The sequence below is a fragment of the Astyanax mexicanus genome, unplaced genomic scaffold, assembly GCF_023375975.1.
Source record: "Astyanax mexicanus isolate ESR-SI-001 unplaced genomic scaffold, AstMex3_surface scaffold_44, whole genome shotgun sequence".
NCBI lineage: Eukaryota > Metazoa > Chordata > Actinopteri > Characiformes > Acestrorhamphidae > Astyanax > Astyanax mexicanus.
Genome location: NW_026040054.1, coordinates 419,325 through 440,009, shown reverse-complemented (window position 1 = coordinate 440,009; position 20,685 = coordinate 419,325). Strand labels below are relative to the sequence as shown.

Genomic DNA, 20,685 nt, shown 5'->3' with positions numbered 1-20,685 from the left:
CTTTTATTTAATTGCTGAAAATATTAACCCATGAAATTGTCTAGTCAGTTTCATTTTGTTTGATAAAATTTAATTTAATAAAAAAGGGTCTGCAGTACTGATTTGCTAGAGCACAACATTTGTTTTCAAAATTATAACCTGAATGAAACAAAATGCATTAGTCCTTTCCACTTCCAGACAACTTCTCAAACACTTTATGTGCCAAAACAAAACCAGTCAACACACTGTAATTAGAAACAGTGTCATTTCCAGCTTAACAATTTAGTGCTGGACGATATGACAAAACTTATGTCACAATATATTAATTTTAGTCGATGTGTTATCGTTTTGATATAAATGTGTACAGCTCAACTGAACAACTTCCTGATGTGTACATTATCACACACTGAGATTGCCAGACTATGGTATTCTATACCACTCTGCTGTTTCGCTTAAAAAAAATCAGTCAGTAAAGATGCTGTAAATACTGTACATATCTTAAAAAAAATGTTATAAATTGATGCTCCTTTATTCGTATGCAAATTACAAAAAATATAAATGAAGGTCACACATGCCAGATATTCTAGGCTACTCTAAAATAGTTAACATTTTTACATTTATTATTACAATAACAGCTTAAATGCTTTGCTGTGTAATAATAAAATATACCAGCCCTGCTTAAAATGATTAAAAATAATATGCAAATATGGACAGAATTAAGATATCAAATATGGACAGAATTTAGATATTTAATTATATTTTGACCAACAAAAAAAGTCAGAATAAAAAAAAAAAATTATTGTTTTTCTATAAATCTTTTGTTATGATTTTCAAAATGGCGGATTAGCCACTATGGCTATTTGGCGATGCCAACTGTTTTCCTAGCTAAATTAATCTGTATTATTAACATGGATGAATTGGATAGATTATGTGGTTTGATATGATCTGTGAACTGGGATCTAGCGTCGGAGGTCAGAGGGCACAAAGTAGGGTAATTAATGAGCAGTATTTTTGTTATTTGTGTTCATTTTTTTTATTCATTAATGAAGAGGTTGTGTGTCGAGAGCTGGGCTGTGGTTCTCCTGTGGAGGTTCTGGGAGCAGCTGCTTTTGGTAAAGGGAAGGGTCAGGTGTGGTCAGAGGAGCTTCAGTGTAGAGGAGATGAATCTGAGATTACTCTCTGTCCAATAACCTCTTCACACAAATACAACTGCTCTCATGGTAATGATGTGGGACTTGTATGTTCTGGTACAGTATAATATGTGATATTATCGTCTAACATTTCTTTATATAATATACAGTATAGGAGAGAACTTTCTCTTTTACGAGTCTCTTGGTTGTAAATTCAGGTCATACTCAGGCTCGGCTGATGAACGGCTCAGACTCTTGTTCTGGTCGAGTGGAGCTCCAGTACCTCAGTGAGTGGGGTACAGTGTGTGATGTAAGCTGGGATATGAGAGCTTCCAGTGTCCTCTGTGCTCAGCTGAAGTGTGGGAGTGCTGTGGCTGTGTTGGGGTCAGACTGGTTTGGGGAGGGGAGTGGCCGGATCTGGGCGGATGTGTTTGATTGTCAGGGGAACGAAACACACCTGTTAAAGTGTCCCATTTCATCATGGAGTCGAACTGCATGCTCTCATAAACAGGATGTTGGACTCATCTGCAGTGGTGAGCTTTTAAGAATCTTAAACATTCTTATCAATGGGCTGTAAAGTGATTTTAGGAGGAAGTGCCCTTATAATGTTCTTATATATATATATTTTTTTACTTCACTTCAATTAATTTACTAATGTATCTCAGTTTTGAACATGTATATACATTTCCATAGACAATTTTGATTCTGAAAATCAATTTCTAATTTTGCTCCATATATAGCTCAGCTAATGCAGCAGTACCTGTAAAAAAACAATGTGTTTAATTTCTAAATCTGATTTATTTCAAGTGCTGTAAAAACAATCTTATTAAGCCTGTAAAATCTAAAATATATTTGTGGTACTTTCAGGTTCTTCTCTGGCGTCTCATGAGGGTGTAGTGAGATTGACTGGAGGGATGGAGTGTGAGGGCGAGGTAGAGGTTTTCTTCAGGCAGGACTGGAGGAGAGTTCTGCTGGACTCCTGGAGTGAGTCTGAGGCCTCTGTGGTCTGCAGACAGCTGGGCTATGGTTCTGTACTCAACATCTCCAGCTCCTCTTCATCCAGTCCTGAACACAGCTACATGTGTGTGACGGGTTTCAACTGCTCTGGGAGTGTAGCTCATCTGAGGAACTGCAGCAGCTCACAAGCAGTTAACTGCAGCTCCACGGAACAGCTCTACATCACCTGCTCTGGTACATTTAATTCAAATTATTTGGAGTTGTAGTGAATAATGCCTGTTGTTAGGGGGAAATTGTTTTATTTTGTTTTATTGTAAGGGTTATTATAATTATTATGAATCTGAAATGAACCAATCATCATGTGACTACGGGTGAACTAAGAAATCATACTTTGAACTGGTTTCTCTTAATTTTAGGCTACAGCTTCATCAGGCTGGTTGGTTCTGGGGGAGACTGTGCTGGAAGGCTGGAGGTTTTCCACAGTGGATCATGGGGGACAGTGAGTGATGAATTGTGGGATATTGAGGATGCGCAGGTGGTCTGCAGACAGCTGCAGTGTGGAGTCGCCCTCAGTGCTCCAGTACCAGTACCAGCCCGGTTTGGATCTGGAACTGGACCCATATGGCTGAATGAGGTGGAGTGTGAGGGGAACGAGGCGTATCTGTGGAACTGCAGATATCAGCTGTGTGGAGAGGATGAATGTGGACACAAGGATGATGTAGGAGTCGTCTGCTCAGGTACAGTGTGCTGATTGCTGGTGTTCTTACAACACTTCACCTGTCAGACCTCTAAATTTTCTCTTCAGTGCTGAAAGTGAGACTTAGTTAAACTGTTAAAATAAGACTTGTTAAACCAATCTAAAGTTGTTGCCATGTGGGTCAGCCAGACCTCTTCCTGTACCTTTTTTTTTCTTGTTTTTTTGAATGTGTCAGAATGTATCTAAAGGGCAAACTAAATAGTTTCAAATTGATCTGTATTTTGGTGTCTTTTTTAGGTATTATGATAAAAGTGCAGTTTACTACAAAGTCAGCAGTAGAGTGCAGTAACACATTCTCTTCTAACTTTACTACAGACTAAGACTTAATTTATTCTTATTTTTGTGCCAATTTCCAAAGCTTTCTTTAAAACAAATATATTCAGTTTTTTTTTTTTTTTTTTTTACAATATACACTTTTTTGGGGTCCTTTTCTGTTTAAAGGCCCTGGCACTGCTAACTTTTGTACCATTTGAGCACACTGGATTTTGTACCATTTCAGGTTATTAACTGGGCTGGAGAGCTTAAATGGCAAAAAATGGGGGTGTTCTAAAACTTTTAACTAATAGTGTAGATTCATTAAGTTTGTTTTAAACTACATGAAAACTCCAGGGTCTAACATAAAGCATTTTCTCTCATCAGAGTATAAAGAGATCAGACTGACTGAGGGCTGTGAGGGGAATCTGGAGGTGTTCTATAATGGAACCTGGGGGAATGTGTGTAACAATGGGATGGATCTGTCGGGAGCTGAACTGTGGAAGATTTAAGACTGAGAGAGCTACCAAAGCACGAGTGGAATCAGCTCCTAACTGGCTGGATGATGTAAAATGTAGGAAACATGACTCTACTCTGTTTCACTGTCCATCTTCATCCTGGAGTCAGAACAATTGTGATAGAAGCAGTGAGGTGACTCACATTACCTGCTCCGGTATGTTGTTTTTCTTTGTAGTAGATGAGCATGAGTAAAACAGTTTTTCATGGAAAGTTGTGTTGAAAGAAAGTGACCGGATCACCCTCACTTTGCCTCATCCTCTTTCCCTGTGTAAGTGTATACAACCTGAGTAAATATAAAATAATTTTTAAATAATCATTTTATTTATTAAGGGAAAAAAATATCCAAACACCCCCTAAAAAATAAAATGTGATTAATTACACTTTTTGGATAGATGAGTATTCAGTTTCACTTAACTCAACCAGGCCTGATTACTGCCAGACCTGTAGAATCAAGAAATTCTTTAAATTCCTTTATTCCTGATCATTTAAAATGAGCTTTTTTTTATGTTTACTCGGGTTATCTTTGTCTGATGTTAAAGTTTTTTTTAATAATCAGAAAAATATCAGTATATCTGTAGGGGGCAAATACTTCTTCATGGCAATGTATGTGTGCAGGATTGCTTGAGATTTTTTGGGACTACAAGCTACACCTTGCTGTGCTTTTTACACTCATCTGGTCATGCTGGGAGCACATTTTAATAAAAAGTGTAAAGTGTATCAGAAAAAATTTACATTTGTGAGTGAAATAATAAGATATTTTACATTGAATTACATTACATTTGGCAGATGCTTTTGTCCAAAGTGACTTACAATAATGGTGTACATTTACTAATAGGAGCCTGTTCTGTCCGAAAATCGCACTGAAAAATTGTTTTTGTCATTGCTGGAATAGTTCGGTGGGGTTAGAGAAAAAGAGCAGTCTGGTGCAGCTTGAAGTTTCCTGTGCGCCCTGTTAGAATGCCTGGTGTTATTTGAAAATCAGCACAACCAGACTGACTTTTAATTCTGTGCGTTGGTGTGAAATGAGGGGGTTTGCCGCTCAATTGAAACTCTCAATTGTTATTGCTGAGATCATTATTTTAATAATGAGTTTAGTAGTATTGATTTGATTTTTGTAGTATTTATAGCATGTGTCTCCATTTCTAGGAGAGAAGAAACAGCTTGCATTTGAAAACCTTCAAAAATTCTTCTTATTTCCAAACCAGGGTCAGTGCTCAAGTACGAATATTTGACTACCACTCCATTCACTACTTGAATAAGTATACATATTAATCAGATTTGTTCGTGCCTACATTCTAACTTGTTTTGTCAAATAATTCTAAACTTCCCTTTTCATCAGTTGATCTTTGATTTGAGTGAAAGCTGATTAAATAAAAACACTAATGCAGTTTGCTGTAGTTTTGTTATAAAAATGTAATATTATTCATGTGTCTGTTCATGTGTGATGTAGATTACATGCCTATTAGGTTGAGAGGAGGAGAGGAAATCTGTTCTGGGAGGTTGGAGGTGTATCATAATGCTGAGTGGGGGTCTATATGTGCTGATCTGTGGGACATCAGGGATGCTCAGGTGATCTGCAGGCAGCTGGGTTGTGGGCCGGCGCTGAGTGCTAATAGAAGAGCTGTTGATGGTTCTGGTGGAGGAACTATCTGGATGAACAGAGTGAAGTGTAGAGGGAATGAGATTCACCTGTGGGACTGTCCTCATTCCCTGAAGATCCACACTGGCTGCTCCCAGAGTGCTGGAGTCACCTGTGCAGGTGTGCGAGAACATTTTTTAATCTAGTATTAACTTCTCTTAAGATAACTATGGTTATGTTAAGCAGTGTACTCTGTATTTCAGTCAGGTTCAATATTATTATTATTGTGCTCCTCTGACCTGTAAAAGGGAGAATAGCATTTATATTATGGCTGATTTAGGCTCACAACACTGATAAATACACTAAGTAACATTGGCAGACAATAATGCAACAATATTTTTGAAAATACCTACAATATTACCATATCAGCCATATACTTCTTTTGTTTCAAAGACAATAAACACAAAAACAATAAATACCATTTCTTAAATAATGCTGCTCTAATCTCTTTCTCCTTCTGTAACCTCTTTTTCTTGACCATTTTTATGATATTTCTTTCAGACATATTTGTCACATTACCTTTTTCATCTGAAACAACTACAACTTACACCACAGGTACTCTTTTAATTAGTTCCTTTGTGTGATTTTTTTTTTAAGTTTAAACAACACTATGCAGTGTTCAACAGTGTTTTTATTCTGTGTTTTCAGTACCAGCACAGCTAACAGAGAAAAAGACAGTCCCTCCTTCAAAAAATCCATCATCTAATTTTCCATACATCTATCCAGTGTCTCTCCTGGTTCTGGGATCTGTGCTCTTCCTGGCCTTAGTGCTTCTGGTTGTGCTGTTTTATCAGAACAGAGTGCTCAGGAGAGGTAGGGAGATTTAGAGATCATCTAAAATCCACTTTCTGTACTTTCTATAATCATCATTAGTCCTTCAATCTGTCATCAGTCTTCTCTTCTACTGAACTGACTCCATGTTTCTTTCTTTCTTTCTCTCACAGTGATTTCTAAGGCGAGGAGGAAGACTCTGCTTGAGGCAGTCTATGAAGAGATTAACCATAAATGTGTCACTAACAGATATACTAAAAGAGGTAAATTATATGTAGAGAGTTTCACTGAAGGCAGTCTTCACACAGTATGTAAAGTGGATCTAAGGTCAGATATCAAATAGCAATTCTGAGTGTTTAAATGACTATAAATGAAAAAACTACATGCAGTAAATCAATTGTAGCATTGTTAGCTTATCTTACAGGTTCAAAATAATATGTGTTACTCCACTGACTATAATAGGAAGAATTACATATCTGTTACTATCAATTCAGGCCTGTACTGCTGTTAAAAAGCAGAGGAAAGGGATGGGGTTTGTTAGCCAACTTTCCCATTTCACCTTAAATGGTGCAAGAGACAGCAGAGGCTGCATCATTTAAGGCGGAACAGAACAATTAAATAAAATGAAAGCTAATCCAAGCTCCCCATAACAGGAATTAAGAAATTGACAATTGTTCCTTAATCACCAACCTTTCTGAAGACATACAATGCCATAAAATTAGCTAGGTTACTGAACCTTAGTGCTTCTGATGACGTATCTGGTGCATGAAGTGTTGTCCCAATTCTTATGGGGAGGATTTCACCCTTTACACTCAAAGAATGGTTGGGGTAAGTGGTAGGGCCATGGGGTGAAATGGGATTGGGCTTAAAGCCTCATCTCATTTTCAGACTTACAAATACATTTTTTTGCTGTAGATTTTGATTAAATAATTGAACTTTGGCATTCTGACTGTTCTGATCTCCTTTAACAGGAAGTTTTATCTCTGAAGATCAGCATTCAGGATATGAGGACGTAGATGAGGAGCTTCTCTCAGGTAAGTTGACATATACTGAATGTGTGTTAGAATTTTTAATGCAGAAGAAAAAACATATATATATTTTTTGTTTTATAGAAAAAAGTTCCATGCAATATGTGTAGGGTTCTGAAGTGTTTTAGCAGTTAGCATCAGGCTTCAGGCCGATAAGACTCACCCCTGAACGGGAAAATAGTGAGCGTGGTTAGCGGGTAATGCTAATGCTAAATTCAATTTATCTTTGACTACTCCATTATATCCATGTCTGGCACAAGTTAAAAACAATGTCTTGCCTACTGTACAGTTTGTAATAGTGATTTTAGGATTGCCCAGGGGTAACTACAGGATTGCAAAAGGCATGTTGAGGTGAGTTAATATCCTTTGGTGTGTGGGAGTTTTTTTTTTTTTTTTTTTTAAGGGACACACTTTGATTTGTCAACCAGTTCTGATCGCAGAGGGCGACAGTACCAATACATTGAAAACCCCTTAGTATTTTAAAAGTTTGAGTCTTTGAGTAACAGTGTCTTGCTGCCATCATCCTGATGCTGCTGTGCTGCAATGCATTTTTTAATTTTTACAGAAAACTATGGCGAGGTCTATGATGATATCATACCTGCTGAAGAGAGCCCACACATTACAACAGGTTTGGATATTTTAATACGTACGATTTATTGTGGACACATGGTAAACATGCAAATTATATTTGCTTTTCACCTTAATCAAAAATATATCTATATATGTCTGTGCAGCATACATTATTATGGTTTTCTATATTATGATAATAAAGTGTGATTTTTTCACACCTATAAAGAATGTGTCTTCTTTTTTTTTTTTTTTTTTTTAAAAGCACACTGAGCAACATGTTTCAGTTAATTAATGCATTTCATACTGTTTTAGATAAATAAATTAATCATTACAGAGAGAATAAAGGTTTTCTCAACCACCCTTGTGGTCCCATGGGCTCACAAGTTCCTGGCAGCGCCAGAGTCGGCCCGTTTCTCATTATAGATTAAGCAAGTTTGGACTCTTGTACTTTGTCAGAACGAACTTGGTAAGTTCGGCTCACGAGTGCATACTCCAGAGAACAGGACTTTTATTTTGTAATTGGAACTGCTGTGATCAGTAGAGTAGTAGGTGCATCCTTAGATGCATTTCCACAAACATACCCTACACCCGCCTCACAGGGCAGACAAACCGCCTTTGTTTGGTCCATCGCTCACCAGCCTTGCTGTAGTTCACAGGGAACCCACAATATTCCCACACTTAATCAGAGTTTCTGTAATCAGGATTAAAACTAGTTTTATATACTCTGTAAAAGCATGAGAAACACAAAAAAGTTGTTTGTATGTGTAGTTAAAAGAAACTGTGACTTATCTTCATGGTGGATGTTATGTGTTTGGATCTGCTGTCTGCAGGTGCAGCTTTAATGCTGTATTTTGTGTGTTTACTCTCTCTGAAGTTTGTCTCCAGAAGGTAGCTGACTTTGTACCTTCCTTTGCCCATAGACACACACACAGACACAGACACAAGGAGGTGGAGCTGTGTTAATTAGTGCTGACGCTTTTTAAAAATATGGCGAAATGAAAAAAAAGCTTCTTCTGATTTGTCACTGAAAATGTTTGATAATTTCCTCTCCTCTTTCTAATAAGGTCATAGTGAGTGTGATTGGCGGCTGTGGGGAATCTCTCTCTCTCTCTCTCTCTCTCTCTCTCTCTCTCTCTGTCTCTCTGTCTCTCAGGTTCTTGAGTCTTATCTGGCTGAGTAGAGGTAAAGCTTGTTCTGCTGCTGAGTTGAGCATATATATATATAATATATACAGCATATTTAAACTAACTTTGTGGACTGTATGTATACTGGCCTCTTTTTCTGTTAGGATGTTGTTGGAAAGGCAGTGAATGGTATAAATTCCTTTATCCTCAAAGAACTTAACTACTTTCTCCACATCGGGCCGGGGATTGTCATGCACCGTGAGAAACCACGGACTCACTGCGCCAGCGTAGGGTATTACAATGGGTTCAAGGATTTCATCTCAATACCTAAGAGCAGGCAGGGTACTGTTGTCTAACCTGTAGAGGCCTGGGCATCTACAGGCCTCCCCAGACCATCACTGATCCCCCACCAAACCAGACATGCTGAATGATGTTGCATAAAGTGGCATTTAATTGAAAAGTATATATTTACTTTTTGATCTTACATTCATGTGATTTACACTTTGCTATCATCCAGTCAGCCCATTTTAGTATTGCTATAGAAGTACAAATTAGTGACTGATTTCTTATGATCTCTAAATGGGAGCTTTTGATGTCCATGATTTGGTTTAAATGTATTTCAGCCTTGTTTGAGTATTATTATTTGAGTATAAGTGTAATTATTCTCTGATTATCAGTGTGTTTGTTTTTTTCTCCACACAGACAGTTGGGCTGTGGGGAAGCCATAGATGCACCACGGAGAGCTCGCTTTGGATCAGGATCAGGACTGATCTGGGTGGAATATGCTAACTGTGCTGGATCAGAGTCTTCACTGAAGAACTGTAGGTCGTATGATTGGGGTAGACAGAGATGTAATCATGATGAAGACGCTGGTGCTGTTTGTGCAGGTAAGATGCAAAAAAATAAAACATATTACACAGAGATGTCAACAAATGTGATGAGGCCTGTGTTGGAATGTACTGAATTAATTAAACAACTGTTAGTTGTTTTATATACACCCCTGTAAAAAAACTTCTTTGTAACATGAAAAGTTTAAGCCTGAACCTAAATTCACTTTCATACACTTAATAAATGGATTATTACAGAGGTGGTTTTGAATGCTTTGGTTTAGAATTAGCAACTAAGAAATAATATATATATATATTTAAAATCCTTGTATTTCAGTTAATGAAAAGTGCAAAATATAAAAATCACTGCCCCATATAATTTAATTCCCTTCTATTCAAATTAACCTCCCAGCCCTCCCAATGCTGTGTGTTAATATTAACGTACATGTTCTCTTTGCTCTTATAAACACATTGTAGAAGTCAGACTGGTGGGCAGATCTCACTGCTCTGGGAGAGTGGAGGTTCTTCATGGAGAGAGCTGGGTCACAGTGTGTGATGCTGACTTTGACCAGCAGGGTGCAGAGGTTGTGTGTCGAGAGCTGGGCTGTGGTTCTCCTGTGGAGGTTCTGGGAGCAGCTGCTTTTGGTAGAGGGGAGGGTCAGGTGTGTTTAGAGGAGCTTCAGTGTAGAGGCAGAGAATCACAGATTCACTTCTGTCCAAAATCATCTTCACTCAAACACAACTGCTCCCATGATAATGATGTGGGACTGGTGTGTGCTGGTATGAGCTAAATGGCTTATGTATTAATTTTGAGATTCAGTCTGATTTTTCAGATTTCTACATCTTTTCCTCTCTCTTTCTCTCTCTGTTGTACAGACAGTGTGAGGTTGGTGGATGGTGGCCATCGCTGTGCTGGGAGAGTGGAGGTTTTTTATAACAGAACATGGAGATCAGTGTGTGGTAAAAACTGGGATATAAGAGATGCTGCAGTGGTGTGTAGAGAGCTGGGCTGTGGGGAGGCTGTATTTAAAAATGTTCAGTTTGGACCAAGATCAGCCTGGATGGATGATGTGAACTGTAGTGGATCAGAGTCTTCAGTGAAGCACTGTAGATCAGCTGGATGGGTGGAACAAATTTGTAATCGACTTGCTGGAGTCATCTGTTCAGGTGAGCTCTCCTAAATCTTAAAATACTTGTCGTTGGAATGTATATCAGTTGTGCACAATTTATTTATTATAGCATTTCTTCCTAATCTGCCATAATCATGACCTACTTTCACCTATATTAACCCACTTTTATTTGGTTAAGACCACTAGATCAGTCACTGTTTGCTCAATCTCAGACCTGGTTTTGCGTTTAAAAAATAATGTGGCAAATTACTGTATAGAAGAAAACTATAAGCTGTAATAAACCTAGTTAACACTTATAATACAGCCTGTGTTTTAGAGCTTAAGTTCCCATAACTTACAGTGTGATTTCTCTGTATGAACTAGCACATACAAAATACTTACCGGGTCTTACTAGTACTTAAATGTAGGCAATAACTTGATATACTAAGTCAAATTATTAAAAAAGCAAATTATTATATGGAGATGAAAAGTGATTTTCACTATAAGACAATACTTAATTATAGAAAGACTATTGCTGTAGGCATGATGGAGAAATACATTTTTGTAATCTTTCCTTTCTGGTAGAAAATAATGGATTTCCATGCAGAAGTCCCATTCACAAAGAAACAGGCGTTAATATTTTTTAGTTAATTACAGTTACACCTTAGTTCAGTGGTACATGGCCAGAGTTTTTATCTTTATATATTTTAAGCAGTTAATTAGTACGATTGTTTGTGTTTAGTGCTTAAACTGTTAATTGACTCCATGTGTAAGCCCACACTGCAGTTTTTCACTGTCATCAATTCTTCACTAATATTAGTTTCATCGGTCCTACAGTAGAACCCTGTGGAACTTCTTAAGGTTTCCAAGTACTTAATGCTGTGTGTTAATGTTAATGTACATGTTCTCTTTCTCTTATAAACTAATTTAGGGGTCAGATTGGTGGGCAGATCTCGCTGCTCTGGGAGAGTGGAGGTTCTTCATGGAGAGAGCTGGGTCACAGTGTGTGATGCTGACTTTGACCAGCAGGATGCAGAGGTTGTGTGTCGAGAGCTGGGCTGTGGTTCTCCTGTGGAGGTTCTGGGAGCAGCTGCTTTTGGTAGAGGGGAGGGTCAGGTGTGGTCAGAGGAGCTTCAGTGTAGAAGAACTGAATCTCAGATTCACTTCTGTCCAAAATCATCTTCACTCAAACACAACTGCTCCCATGATAATGATGTGGGACTGGTGTGTTCTGGTGAGAGCTACATATTTTATTTATTTTTTCTTTTTAGAGTCTTGATGAAAAGATGTTCTTTTCTTAGTGGTCAGTGTATAATGTACTTCATGAAACATATTCTTCTTAATTCTTTTATTGATATAGTCCATATTTGTGCATGCTGGAATATAGCACATGTGAATAGCATTAAAATGAAGTTTTACCAGATTTTAAAAGATGCAAAATGATGTTTGAGTTGTGCATTCAATCTTTCTCTTTCTGCTCTTTAGAAAGTGTGAGGTTGGTGGATGGTTTGAGTCGCTGTGCTGGGAGAGTGGAGGTTCTTCATAAAGGACAGTGGGGAACAGTGTGTGATGGTAACTGGGATATGATAGATGCTGCAGTGGTGTGTAGAGAGCTGGGCTGTGGAGAGGCTGTAGATGCACTTAGTGGTGCTTACTTTGGATCAGGATCAGGACCAATCTGGATGGATAATGTGGAGTGTAGAGAATCAGAATCCATACTAAAGAACTGTAAATCAGCAGGATGGGGTAAACATAACTGTAATCATCCTAAAGATGCTGGAGTCATCTGTTCAAGTGAGTTACACTAAAAACTTAGTATGAACTTCTGTAATCAAAAAACCTTTTAACCCACTGCATAATGTTTATTATATTTTGATCATACCTAGGAGTCAGGCTGGTTGGAGGTTCTCACTGCTCTGGGAGAGTGGAGGTTCTTCATGGAGAGAGCTGGGTCACAGTGTGTGATTCTGACTTTAACCAGCAGGGTGCAGAGGTTGTGTGTCGAGAGCTGGGCTGTGGTTCTCCTGTGGAGGTTCTGGGAGCAGCTGCTTTTGGTAGAGGGGAGGGTCCGGTGTGGTCAGAGGAGCTTCAGTGTAGAGGCAGCGAATCACAGATTCACTTCTGTCCAAAATCATCTTCACTCAAACACAACTGCTCCCATGATAATGATGTGGGACTGGCATGTTCTGGTAGGTATTTCACTTCCTTTTGTCAATTTCACACAAAACACTGACAAAAACACACATCCACCAAATTCAGATAACAGACAGGTGACGGAGACACAAATCCACCAGTTTGATTGATTTCTGTATTGCACAATATTATGAAAAAAGATATTAAGACATTAAAACATTAAGAAACCTTTAATTTGATTTGTCATTTATGTCCTTGAGGGCTAACCAGACTTTTTAATTTTACAAGGAGTGCTGCAGAGAAGTCAAAAAGCAAAAGTTTTATACATATGAAAAAATGTTTAGACTTTGACTATGTTGAATTGTTTTTGGTGACCATTTTAAAAGAAACTTACAAAGTCTTATTTTTTTTTATCTAAAACTACAAGTATGTTTTTTTTTTTTTAATGTCTACCATTGATTTACAGGCAGTGTGAGGAATAATAAATTATTTCATTTAGACTAAGATGAGTAATATTTAAGGAACTACACATACAGTGTGTAATGCAACATGTCAGATGTGTGGCATTCCTAATGTGCTTTCACTAATGTGATTTTGCGATGTGGTAGAGTGCTGATCGTGGGTCCAACAGTATCCAGCACTTTTTAGTGGATTAGTGGATTGACCTGTCAATGTGTTTAGCCATGGCATAGCACATCTTTCTTCTGACTAGCCTTGTAATCTGATGCTTTCTTCTGGGTGCAGTGTTTTTTGATGATCAATGTACACAAATACTATACTGTAGGTGACAAGCGAAGACTTGTTGGTGGTCCTCACGCATGCTCTGGGAGAGTATAGAAGCTTCATCGGAATTCTTGGCTTCCAGTGTGTGATGCTGACTTTAACCAGCAGGATGCAGAGGTTGTGTGCAGCTGGGAGCTGGGCTGTGGTTCTCCTGTGGAGGTTCTGGGAGCAGCTGCTTTTGGTAGAGCAGAGGGTCAGATGTGGTCAGAGGAGCTTCAGTGTAGAGGAAACGAATCTCATATGTACCTCTGCCAGACATCTCCTTCCCAACTGCTCTCACAACAAGGATGTGGGACTAAGATGCTCTGGTATGATGAAGTATGTTTGTAAAAGATTTAGATTAGTACTAAACTGTGAGCAATTAGTTTGTAATTACTGTATTTTTTTTATTATTATTGTATTGTATTATTGTTGCCTACTATTTTTCCTCTGTTAATTCAGGTCACACTCAGGCTCGGCTGATGAACGGCTCAGATTCCTGTTCTGGTCGAGTGGAGCTCCAGTACCTCAGTGAGTGGGGTACAGTGTGTGATGTAAGCTGGGATATGAGAGCTGCCAGTGTCCTCTGTGCTCAGCTGAAGTGTGGGAGTGCTGTGGCTGTGTTGGGGTCAGACTGGTTTGGGGAGGGGAGTGGCCGGATCTGGGCTGATGTGTTTGATTGTCAGGGAAACGAAACACACCTGTTAAAGTGTCCCATTTCATCATGGAGTCGAACTGCATGCTCTCATGAACAGTATGCTGGAGTTATCTGTAGTGGTGAGATCTTACAGTTGCAGTATAATAAATAACTGAAAGTTTACTACTCCCTCATTTTAAGCCAAGTAATATATTTTTTTCTCTTCAGGTTCTTCTCTGGCGTCTCATGAGGGAGGAGTGCGGTTGTCTGGAGGGATGGAGTGTGAGGGGGAAGTGGAGGTGTTCTTCAGGCAGGACTGGAGGAGAGTTCTGCTGGACTCCTGGAGTGAGTCTGAGGCCTCTGTGGTCTGCAGACAGCTGGGCTATGGTTATGTACTCAACATCTCCAGCTCCTCTTCATCCAGTCCTGAACACAGCTACATGTGTGTGACGGGTTTCAACTGCTCTGGGAGTGTAGCTCATCTGAGGAACTGCAGCAGCTCACAAGCAGTTAACTGCAGCTCCACGGTACAGCTCTACATCACCTGCTCTGGTAAGCATTGCACAGTTAATATATGTATAATTTTATTTGTATGTATGATAACATGCAAAAGTGCCTCTATTATCCATATTTTTGAACATTTGAGAATAATTATTTGGCAAATATGAGTACATATACACAACACATATCTTGTGAAAGGAGTTTTAAAAAAACATCTTTTGTATTTGTGTAAATTTTAGGTACATCTAACACAGTCCACAGCTCCATCAGGCTGGTTGGTTCTGGGGGAGACTGTGCAGGAAGGCTGGAGGTTTTCCACAGTGGATCATGGGGGACAGTGAGTGATGAATTGTGGGATATTGAGGATGCGCAGGTGGTCTGCAGACAGCTGCAGTGTGGAGTGGCCCTCAGTGCTCCAGTACCAGTACCAGCCCGGTTTGGATCTGGAACTGGACCCATTTGGCTTAATGAGGTGGAGTGTGAGGGGAACGAGGCGTCTCTGTGGAACTGCAGATATCAGCTGTGTGGAGAGGATGAATGTGGACACAAGGATGATGTAGGAGTCGTGTGCTCAGGTACTTCGTATCTTGAATTGCTCAGTTTGTAATGATCTTGTAATCAAGTACCAATGCCCTATCTATGTACAACTGGAGGTACATTTTGAATAATTAAAGAAGAAACTTTTGCACGTTTAAATCAATGTGCATAACTAGCTAGCTATCTTTCTCCCGCCAGAGTTTAAAGAGATCAAACTGACTGAGGGCTGTGAGGGGAATCTGGAGGTGTACTATAATGGAACCTGGGGGAATGTGTGTGTAAATGGGATGACTGATGAAACGGCAAAATTGATCTGTCGAGAGCTGAACTGTGGAAGAACTGGCAGTGAGTCTTGGTCTAAAGCAAGAGTGGAATCAGCTCCTAACTGGCTGGATAATGTAAAATGTAGGAAACATGACTCCACTCTGTGGCACTGTCCATCTTCTTCCTGGGGGGAGAACAGGTGTGATAATCGCAATGAGGTTGCTTGCATTACCTGCTCAGGTAGGCAGATATGATGAGGTGTTAAAGACTTTAAAGAATGCTAGAACTAATGTAGTTTGTAATTGGAATTTCATAATATTTGATTTTTTGTCCTACCACAGAGAATGGAAATACACTAGATTTGACAAATTGGCTGTGTGATTCATCTCCTCATGAGAGACCGTGCTCAAGTAAGAAAACTTATCATTATCAAAATGATCATGTCTTTGATAAACTACATTTTCTTTCTTTTTGACTGCATGTTCTGCCAGCATGCTTTCACTAATAAGCAATTCTTGTCTTTGCTCGCACTGTTTTATTTGTAGTTTGCATATTTTTTTGGCACTTTAACATATTTTAGATAACACTTCTACAGTGATATTTTTAACAAAGGTTTAGAGAGGGATTCTGGGTAATGGAGTCCATCAGAGTGTCTATGTAAGTCTGAGGAATTCAGGTGTAGACAGGACAGGTGTGGTGGATGGGGGTGGCTAATATGGCCCTAAAACAATATCACGATGTTTCATGGCATTTATCGCGATAACAGTACTCTTGGTGATATGACAAAACACTGAATTAAAGATATTATTTTAAAAATACACTACTGAAACAAAATAAAAATTTAATTCTGTTTTTGCATATGATATGGCACCCCCCCCAAACTACGATATAAAAAAATACAAGACTTTTTATCAGATGGTAACAGACATCAGTGATCAAGAAAGTCATGATACTATTAATGCACTCTATATAATCTATATAATTAATAATAAAGTAAAATGAATAATATTGGACAGATAAAAACAGCAACCCCAGTGGTGCCCTGCAGTGATAATTAGGGGTGGCACGATATTTCAGGGTATAGTATCGTTTTTTGCGTTTGATACGATATGGCACAGCCCTAGTGGTGGAAATAACAGGTGTAACAGACAGCTTGCTGAAGACAGACAAACTACACTCTATTAGAAGCAATATCTTATTTAAAAAAAATATTAGTTTAAAAAAATCAACTGTTTCAACTAAAACGGTAAAACAAGGTAAGTGCTTTTTTTTTTTACTATGGCTACTTCTGTTTTTTTTTCTCCTGCTCTCTTCTGCTTGTATATATTTTTCATCTTACAATGCTTTTCTATCTCTATAAGAACATATTTCATCATACAGTATATACGACTGTTGTAAATGTTTGTAAGACTTTGATGGATAATCATTTTTTCCCCTCTGTGGTGTGTTTGTAGAGCACATTCCTCTGAGGCTGAGGGGAGGAGTAGGAAGCTGTTCTGGATGGCTGCAGGTGTATCATAATAAAACATGGGGGTCTGTATGTGGTGATCTGTGGGACATCAGGGATGCTCAGGTGATCTGCAGGCAGCTGGGTTGTGGGCCGGCGCTGAGTGCTAATAGAAGAGCTGCTGATGGTTCTGGTGGAGGAACTATCTGGATGAACAGAGTGAAGTGTAGAGGGAATGAGATTCACCTGTGGGACTGTCCTCATTCCCTGAAGAACCACACTGACTGCTCCCACAGTGCTGGAGTCACTTGTGGAGGTCAGAGGAACAGACACAACTGAATATATTTGCCTCCTAACTGTTACAGAAACTTTACACATGCTTGAGAAAAATACTTACATCACATTGTTATTTTATGCTCACTCACTAGGCTTCCTGTATCATACTTTGCCTTTAAATAATAAAAGAGGACAGATGGGACATTTTGTCTTGCAAGGTCAGGGACCACTTTTCTCCATTGTAAACAGGCTTGATAGCAACTTCGGTAACTATTGTTGATCATAATGTTGGTCACACACATTTGGTTTCCATCATTTAATAATTGTAATGTTTTTGGGAAGGATAGAAAGTAACAATAGTGAGAGTCTGTATGTGCTTTGCACCAGTCTGTCTAGATCATTCTGTGTTTATAGACATTTCATATGTCATCTTCCATAATATTCATCACAAAATTATTCACATCCAATAAAAGGACTGTGTTCATGTATAAATTGTCTATACATTTTGTATATTTGTTTTTTAGATTCTCAACCACAGACAAGAAGAATCATACTTCCACAAACTCCTCCACCAGCTGTTCCCTCCATCTATCCAGTGTCTCTCCTGGTTCTGGGATCTGTGCTCTTCCTGGCCTTAGTGCTTCTGGTTGTGCTGTTTTATCAGAACAGAGTGCTCAGGAGAGGTAGGGAGATTTAGAGATCATCTAAAATCCACTTTCTGTACTTTCTATAATCATCATTAGTACTTCAATCTGTCATCGGTCTTCTCTTCTACTGAACTGACTCCATGTTTCTCTCTGTCTCTCTCACAGTGATCTCTAAGAGGAGGAAGACTTCAGCTGAGCCTGTCTATGAGGAGATTGACACCAGGCTCATCCCTAAAAGAATTACTGTCTCAACTGAAAGTAAGAGTAAAATGTTTTTTTCTTCTCTCAAAGCAGACATGTCTGGTCTTTACAGAAATAATGTAGCAGTTAATCAAATACTTGTCAGATAACTCTCTTTTCATATTGTTATATTTTAGTGTTTAAATATTTAGTGTTTTTTTTTGTAGATTTTCTTCCTTTGTTAATAAATTACACCAATCTTTTCTTCCCACTGAATAATGTTCTGAATAATGTATCTTCTCATTCAATAAAATGTATTTATAAAAGCTATTGGATAAAAAAACTTTTAACAATAATTTTAGTTTTCTTTGCTTTTTATTGTTCTATGTATTGCTCTTTTATTGCAACTTTAATATTCACTATCATAGGGCACTACCAGTATTTTCAGTTTCCAGTAGAGGGCAGTGTTAGACTTTTAGACCCTGTGGATGTTTAGTTTCTGTAACAGTAATGCAAGATGATTGACAGGGATTATTTTATTGTTTGTGCATGGAGTTTCTGTAGGTTCACATGTGCTGTAGGTACCAAATGTGTAGCACCTCAAACTATCAAAATATGTTACTGTGCCTGTTTACTTTTTTGAGACCAGAAAGTTATTTCTGTGGCGAGAGGTCATGAGATCTTGGGGAAAAGGGAAAAGAAAGAAGAAAAAAAGGAAGAAATAGGGAGACACTTAAATCAGGCCCTCAAACCCACATTTACATTTTTTGTAACAAATAAATAGAAAACACAGACACAAGCAATAACAATAAAAAAAACACTTATTTAGAAAGCAATTTACAAAGCTTTGATCTGCTCTCCCTCTCCTCTCCTCCTCTTTACATCCTGGAAGCCTCCTTCTGCTGATCTTCCTCTTTCGGGTGGGGATGGAGACGGTGGAGAGGCAAGTGCTGCTGCTTGAGCTCCAGGACACTGAAGATGCTGGGTCTTCGGGGACTGGGCCTGAATTTACAGAAGAGAAAGATCTGTAGATTTACTTTCACATAGTTACTGTAGTCCTGTAATAGTTTATCCAAATAAGAAGATCTACAGTTCTCCATAGTTCATACATTTGTCTCATTAACATACACTGTTTTTAGCTTGTATGGGATCCTGGGCAAACCCCTGATTCAGCACTTCTCTCATACCATTTTATACACTGCCTGTATTTGTAATTAATGTACTAAACTAGAAATGTCAAAAAAGTAACCAAATAAATAACTTTACTGCAGGATACACACTATCATGATGAAATAATAGAATTAGTAAAACAACTATTTTTTTTAAACAAGCAAGCCTGGATGAAAATGTTCAGAACAGAGAATTAAGAATGACAAGTATTTAAAATTAAGTACAGATACAGTCCATCATTCATTCTGACAGGTGACTTTAATTTAGTTTTAGTCTTTTGTTTGTCACACTTTAGTCATTTAGTCAACAAAACATTTAAGCCTAGTCTAGTCGAATAAAAAGTATGTATTACATTTATGGTTTTACTGTTTTAGATGTGTATTATTTATTGCTAATATTTATTAAAACACCAGCTTTTAAGTTTTGTTTCATTTAAATTAAGCACAAGCTATTTAAAACAAGGTGTATGTATGGACATATTGACAATTTAAAGAACAACTCCCAGGTTCAGATGATGCAAAAATGAAAGACAACCAAAACTGAGATAAAATGGCAATACAGCTAATTGACATTCTTAAAAGTACATTTCATTTTAACAGTTTCTCAACTAGAATCTCTCCTTTACTCACAGCTAAATTGGTGTACTCTCATTATATATATGTATATGATATATATGTGTGTGTGTGTGTGTGTGTGTGTGTGTATATATAATAAAATAGCATTTTAAAATCTAAGAACTTGCTGACAAATATGATTCATCTTTATTCTGAAGTGCTCAGAATAGCAGAGGACTGACAGCTTAGGTACCATACTAATGCATACATAACTACATAGGTAGTTAGTTATCTATATTGTAATAAGTTGTTCACAGTCATTACATTGCAAAAAACTAAATCTTAGCAAGTTAAATTATCTAAATTTAAGGCAATAAATCTTATTTTCTTCTCTGATAAGACTTTTTGTCTTACTAAGCATTGTGTAAGTGTTAGATTATTTTGCTTATTTTAGGGATAATTATCTTAATCATTCTTACTTAGAATTTGTAATTTCAACTCAAAATAAGCACAATTAAGCAGCAATCAAGTTATTCTGATTCTTGTGTCCATAAACAGTGACTTTTTTGCTTGATTTAGGTGTTACTTCACTCATTTTGAGACTTTGCCATTGCTTTTTTGTAAGAAATCTTACTAAGAAAATTTTGCTTACCCGATTGGCAGATTTGTTTTGCTTAATACATATATTTGTCTTAATTTGCATATATTTTATGTCTAGTTTTTTTTTTTGCAGTGTAGTGTAAACTGCACTGTGAAGTTTTAAATTAAGGGATGAAATTAGTCCCCCTGTGTTAAAAAAAAGCTTCTTTTACCCAGTGAAAATAGTCACACTTCCATTACATTATGCTAACATTACTTTGTTTTAAAGCAACTGACCTATAAAGATAGTGAGCCAAATTTAGGTCGAGCCAAGTT

General features: G+C 37.9%; 1 protein-coding gene across 16 annotated transcripts in view; it reads left to right on the top strand.

Annotated features, from left to right (window-relative positions):
• Positions 1-20,685, top strand: part of LOC125795227 (deleted in malignant brain tumors 1 protein-like) — a 36,515-nt gene that overhangs the window by 2,463 nt on the left and 13,367 nt on the right. For 10 of the 16 annotated variants that reach the window (XM_049473719.1, XM_049473718.1, XM_049473716.1 and 7 more), the window contains exons 4-15: positions 1,031-1,226; positions 1,328-1,642; positions 1,977-2,300; positions 2,483-2,803; positions 3,463-3,509; positions 15,478-15,736; positions 15,838-15,906; positions 16,951-17,259; positions 17,372-17,437; positions 17,744-17,902; positions 18,032-18,124; positions 18,939-18,989. In XM_049473719.1, coding sequence (XP_049329676.1) covers positions 1,031-1,226; positions 1,328-1,642; positions 1,977-2,300; positions 2,483-2,803; positions 3,463-3,509; positions 15,478-15,736; positions 15,838-15,906; positions 16,951-17,259; positions 17,372-17,437; positions 17,744-17,902; positions 18,032-18,124; positions 18,939-18,952 — 2,172 coding nt within the window. In that variant the 3' untranslated portion in view covers positions 18,953-18,989. Of the gene's footprint in view, positions 1-1,030; positions 1,227-1,327; positions 1,643-1,976; positions 2,301-2,482; positions 2,804-3,462; positions 3,510-10,137; positions 10,334-10,429; positions 10,721-11,593; positions 11,897-12,147; positions 12,457-12,548; positions 12,852-14,019; positions 14,112-14,422; positions 14,744-15,167; positions 15,271-15,477; positions 15,737-15,837; positions 15,907-16,950; positions 17,260-17,371; positions 17,438-17,743; positions 17,903-18,031; positions 20,247-20,685 lie in introns of those variants that run through there. The other 6 variants (XM_049473707.1, XM_049473708.1, XM_049473722.1 and 3 more) reach the window with 6 other exon arrangements.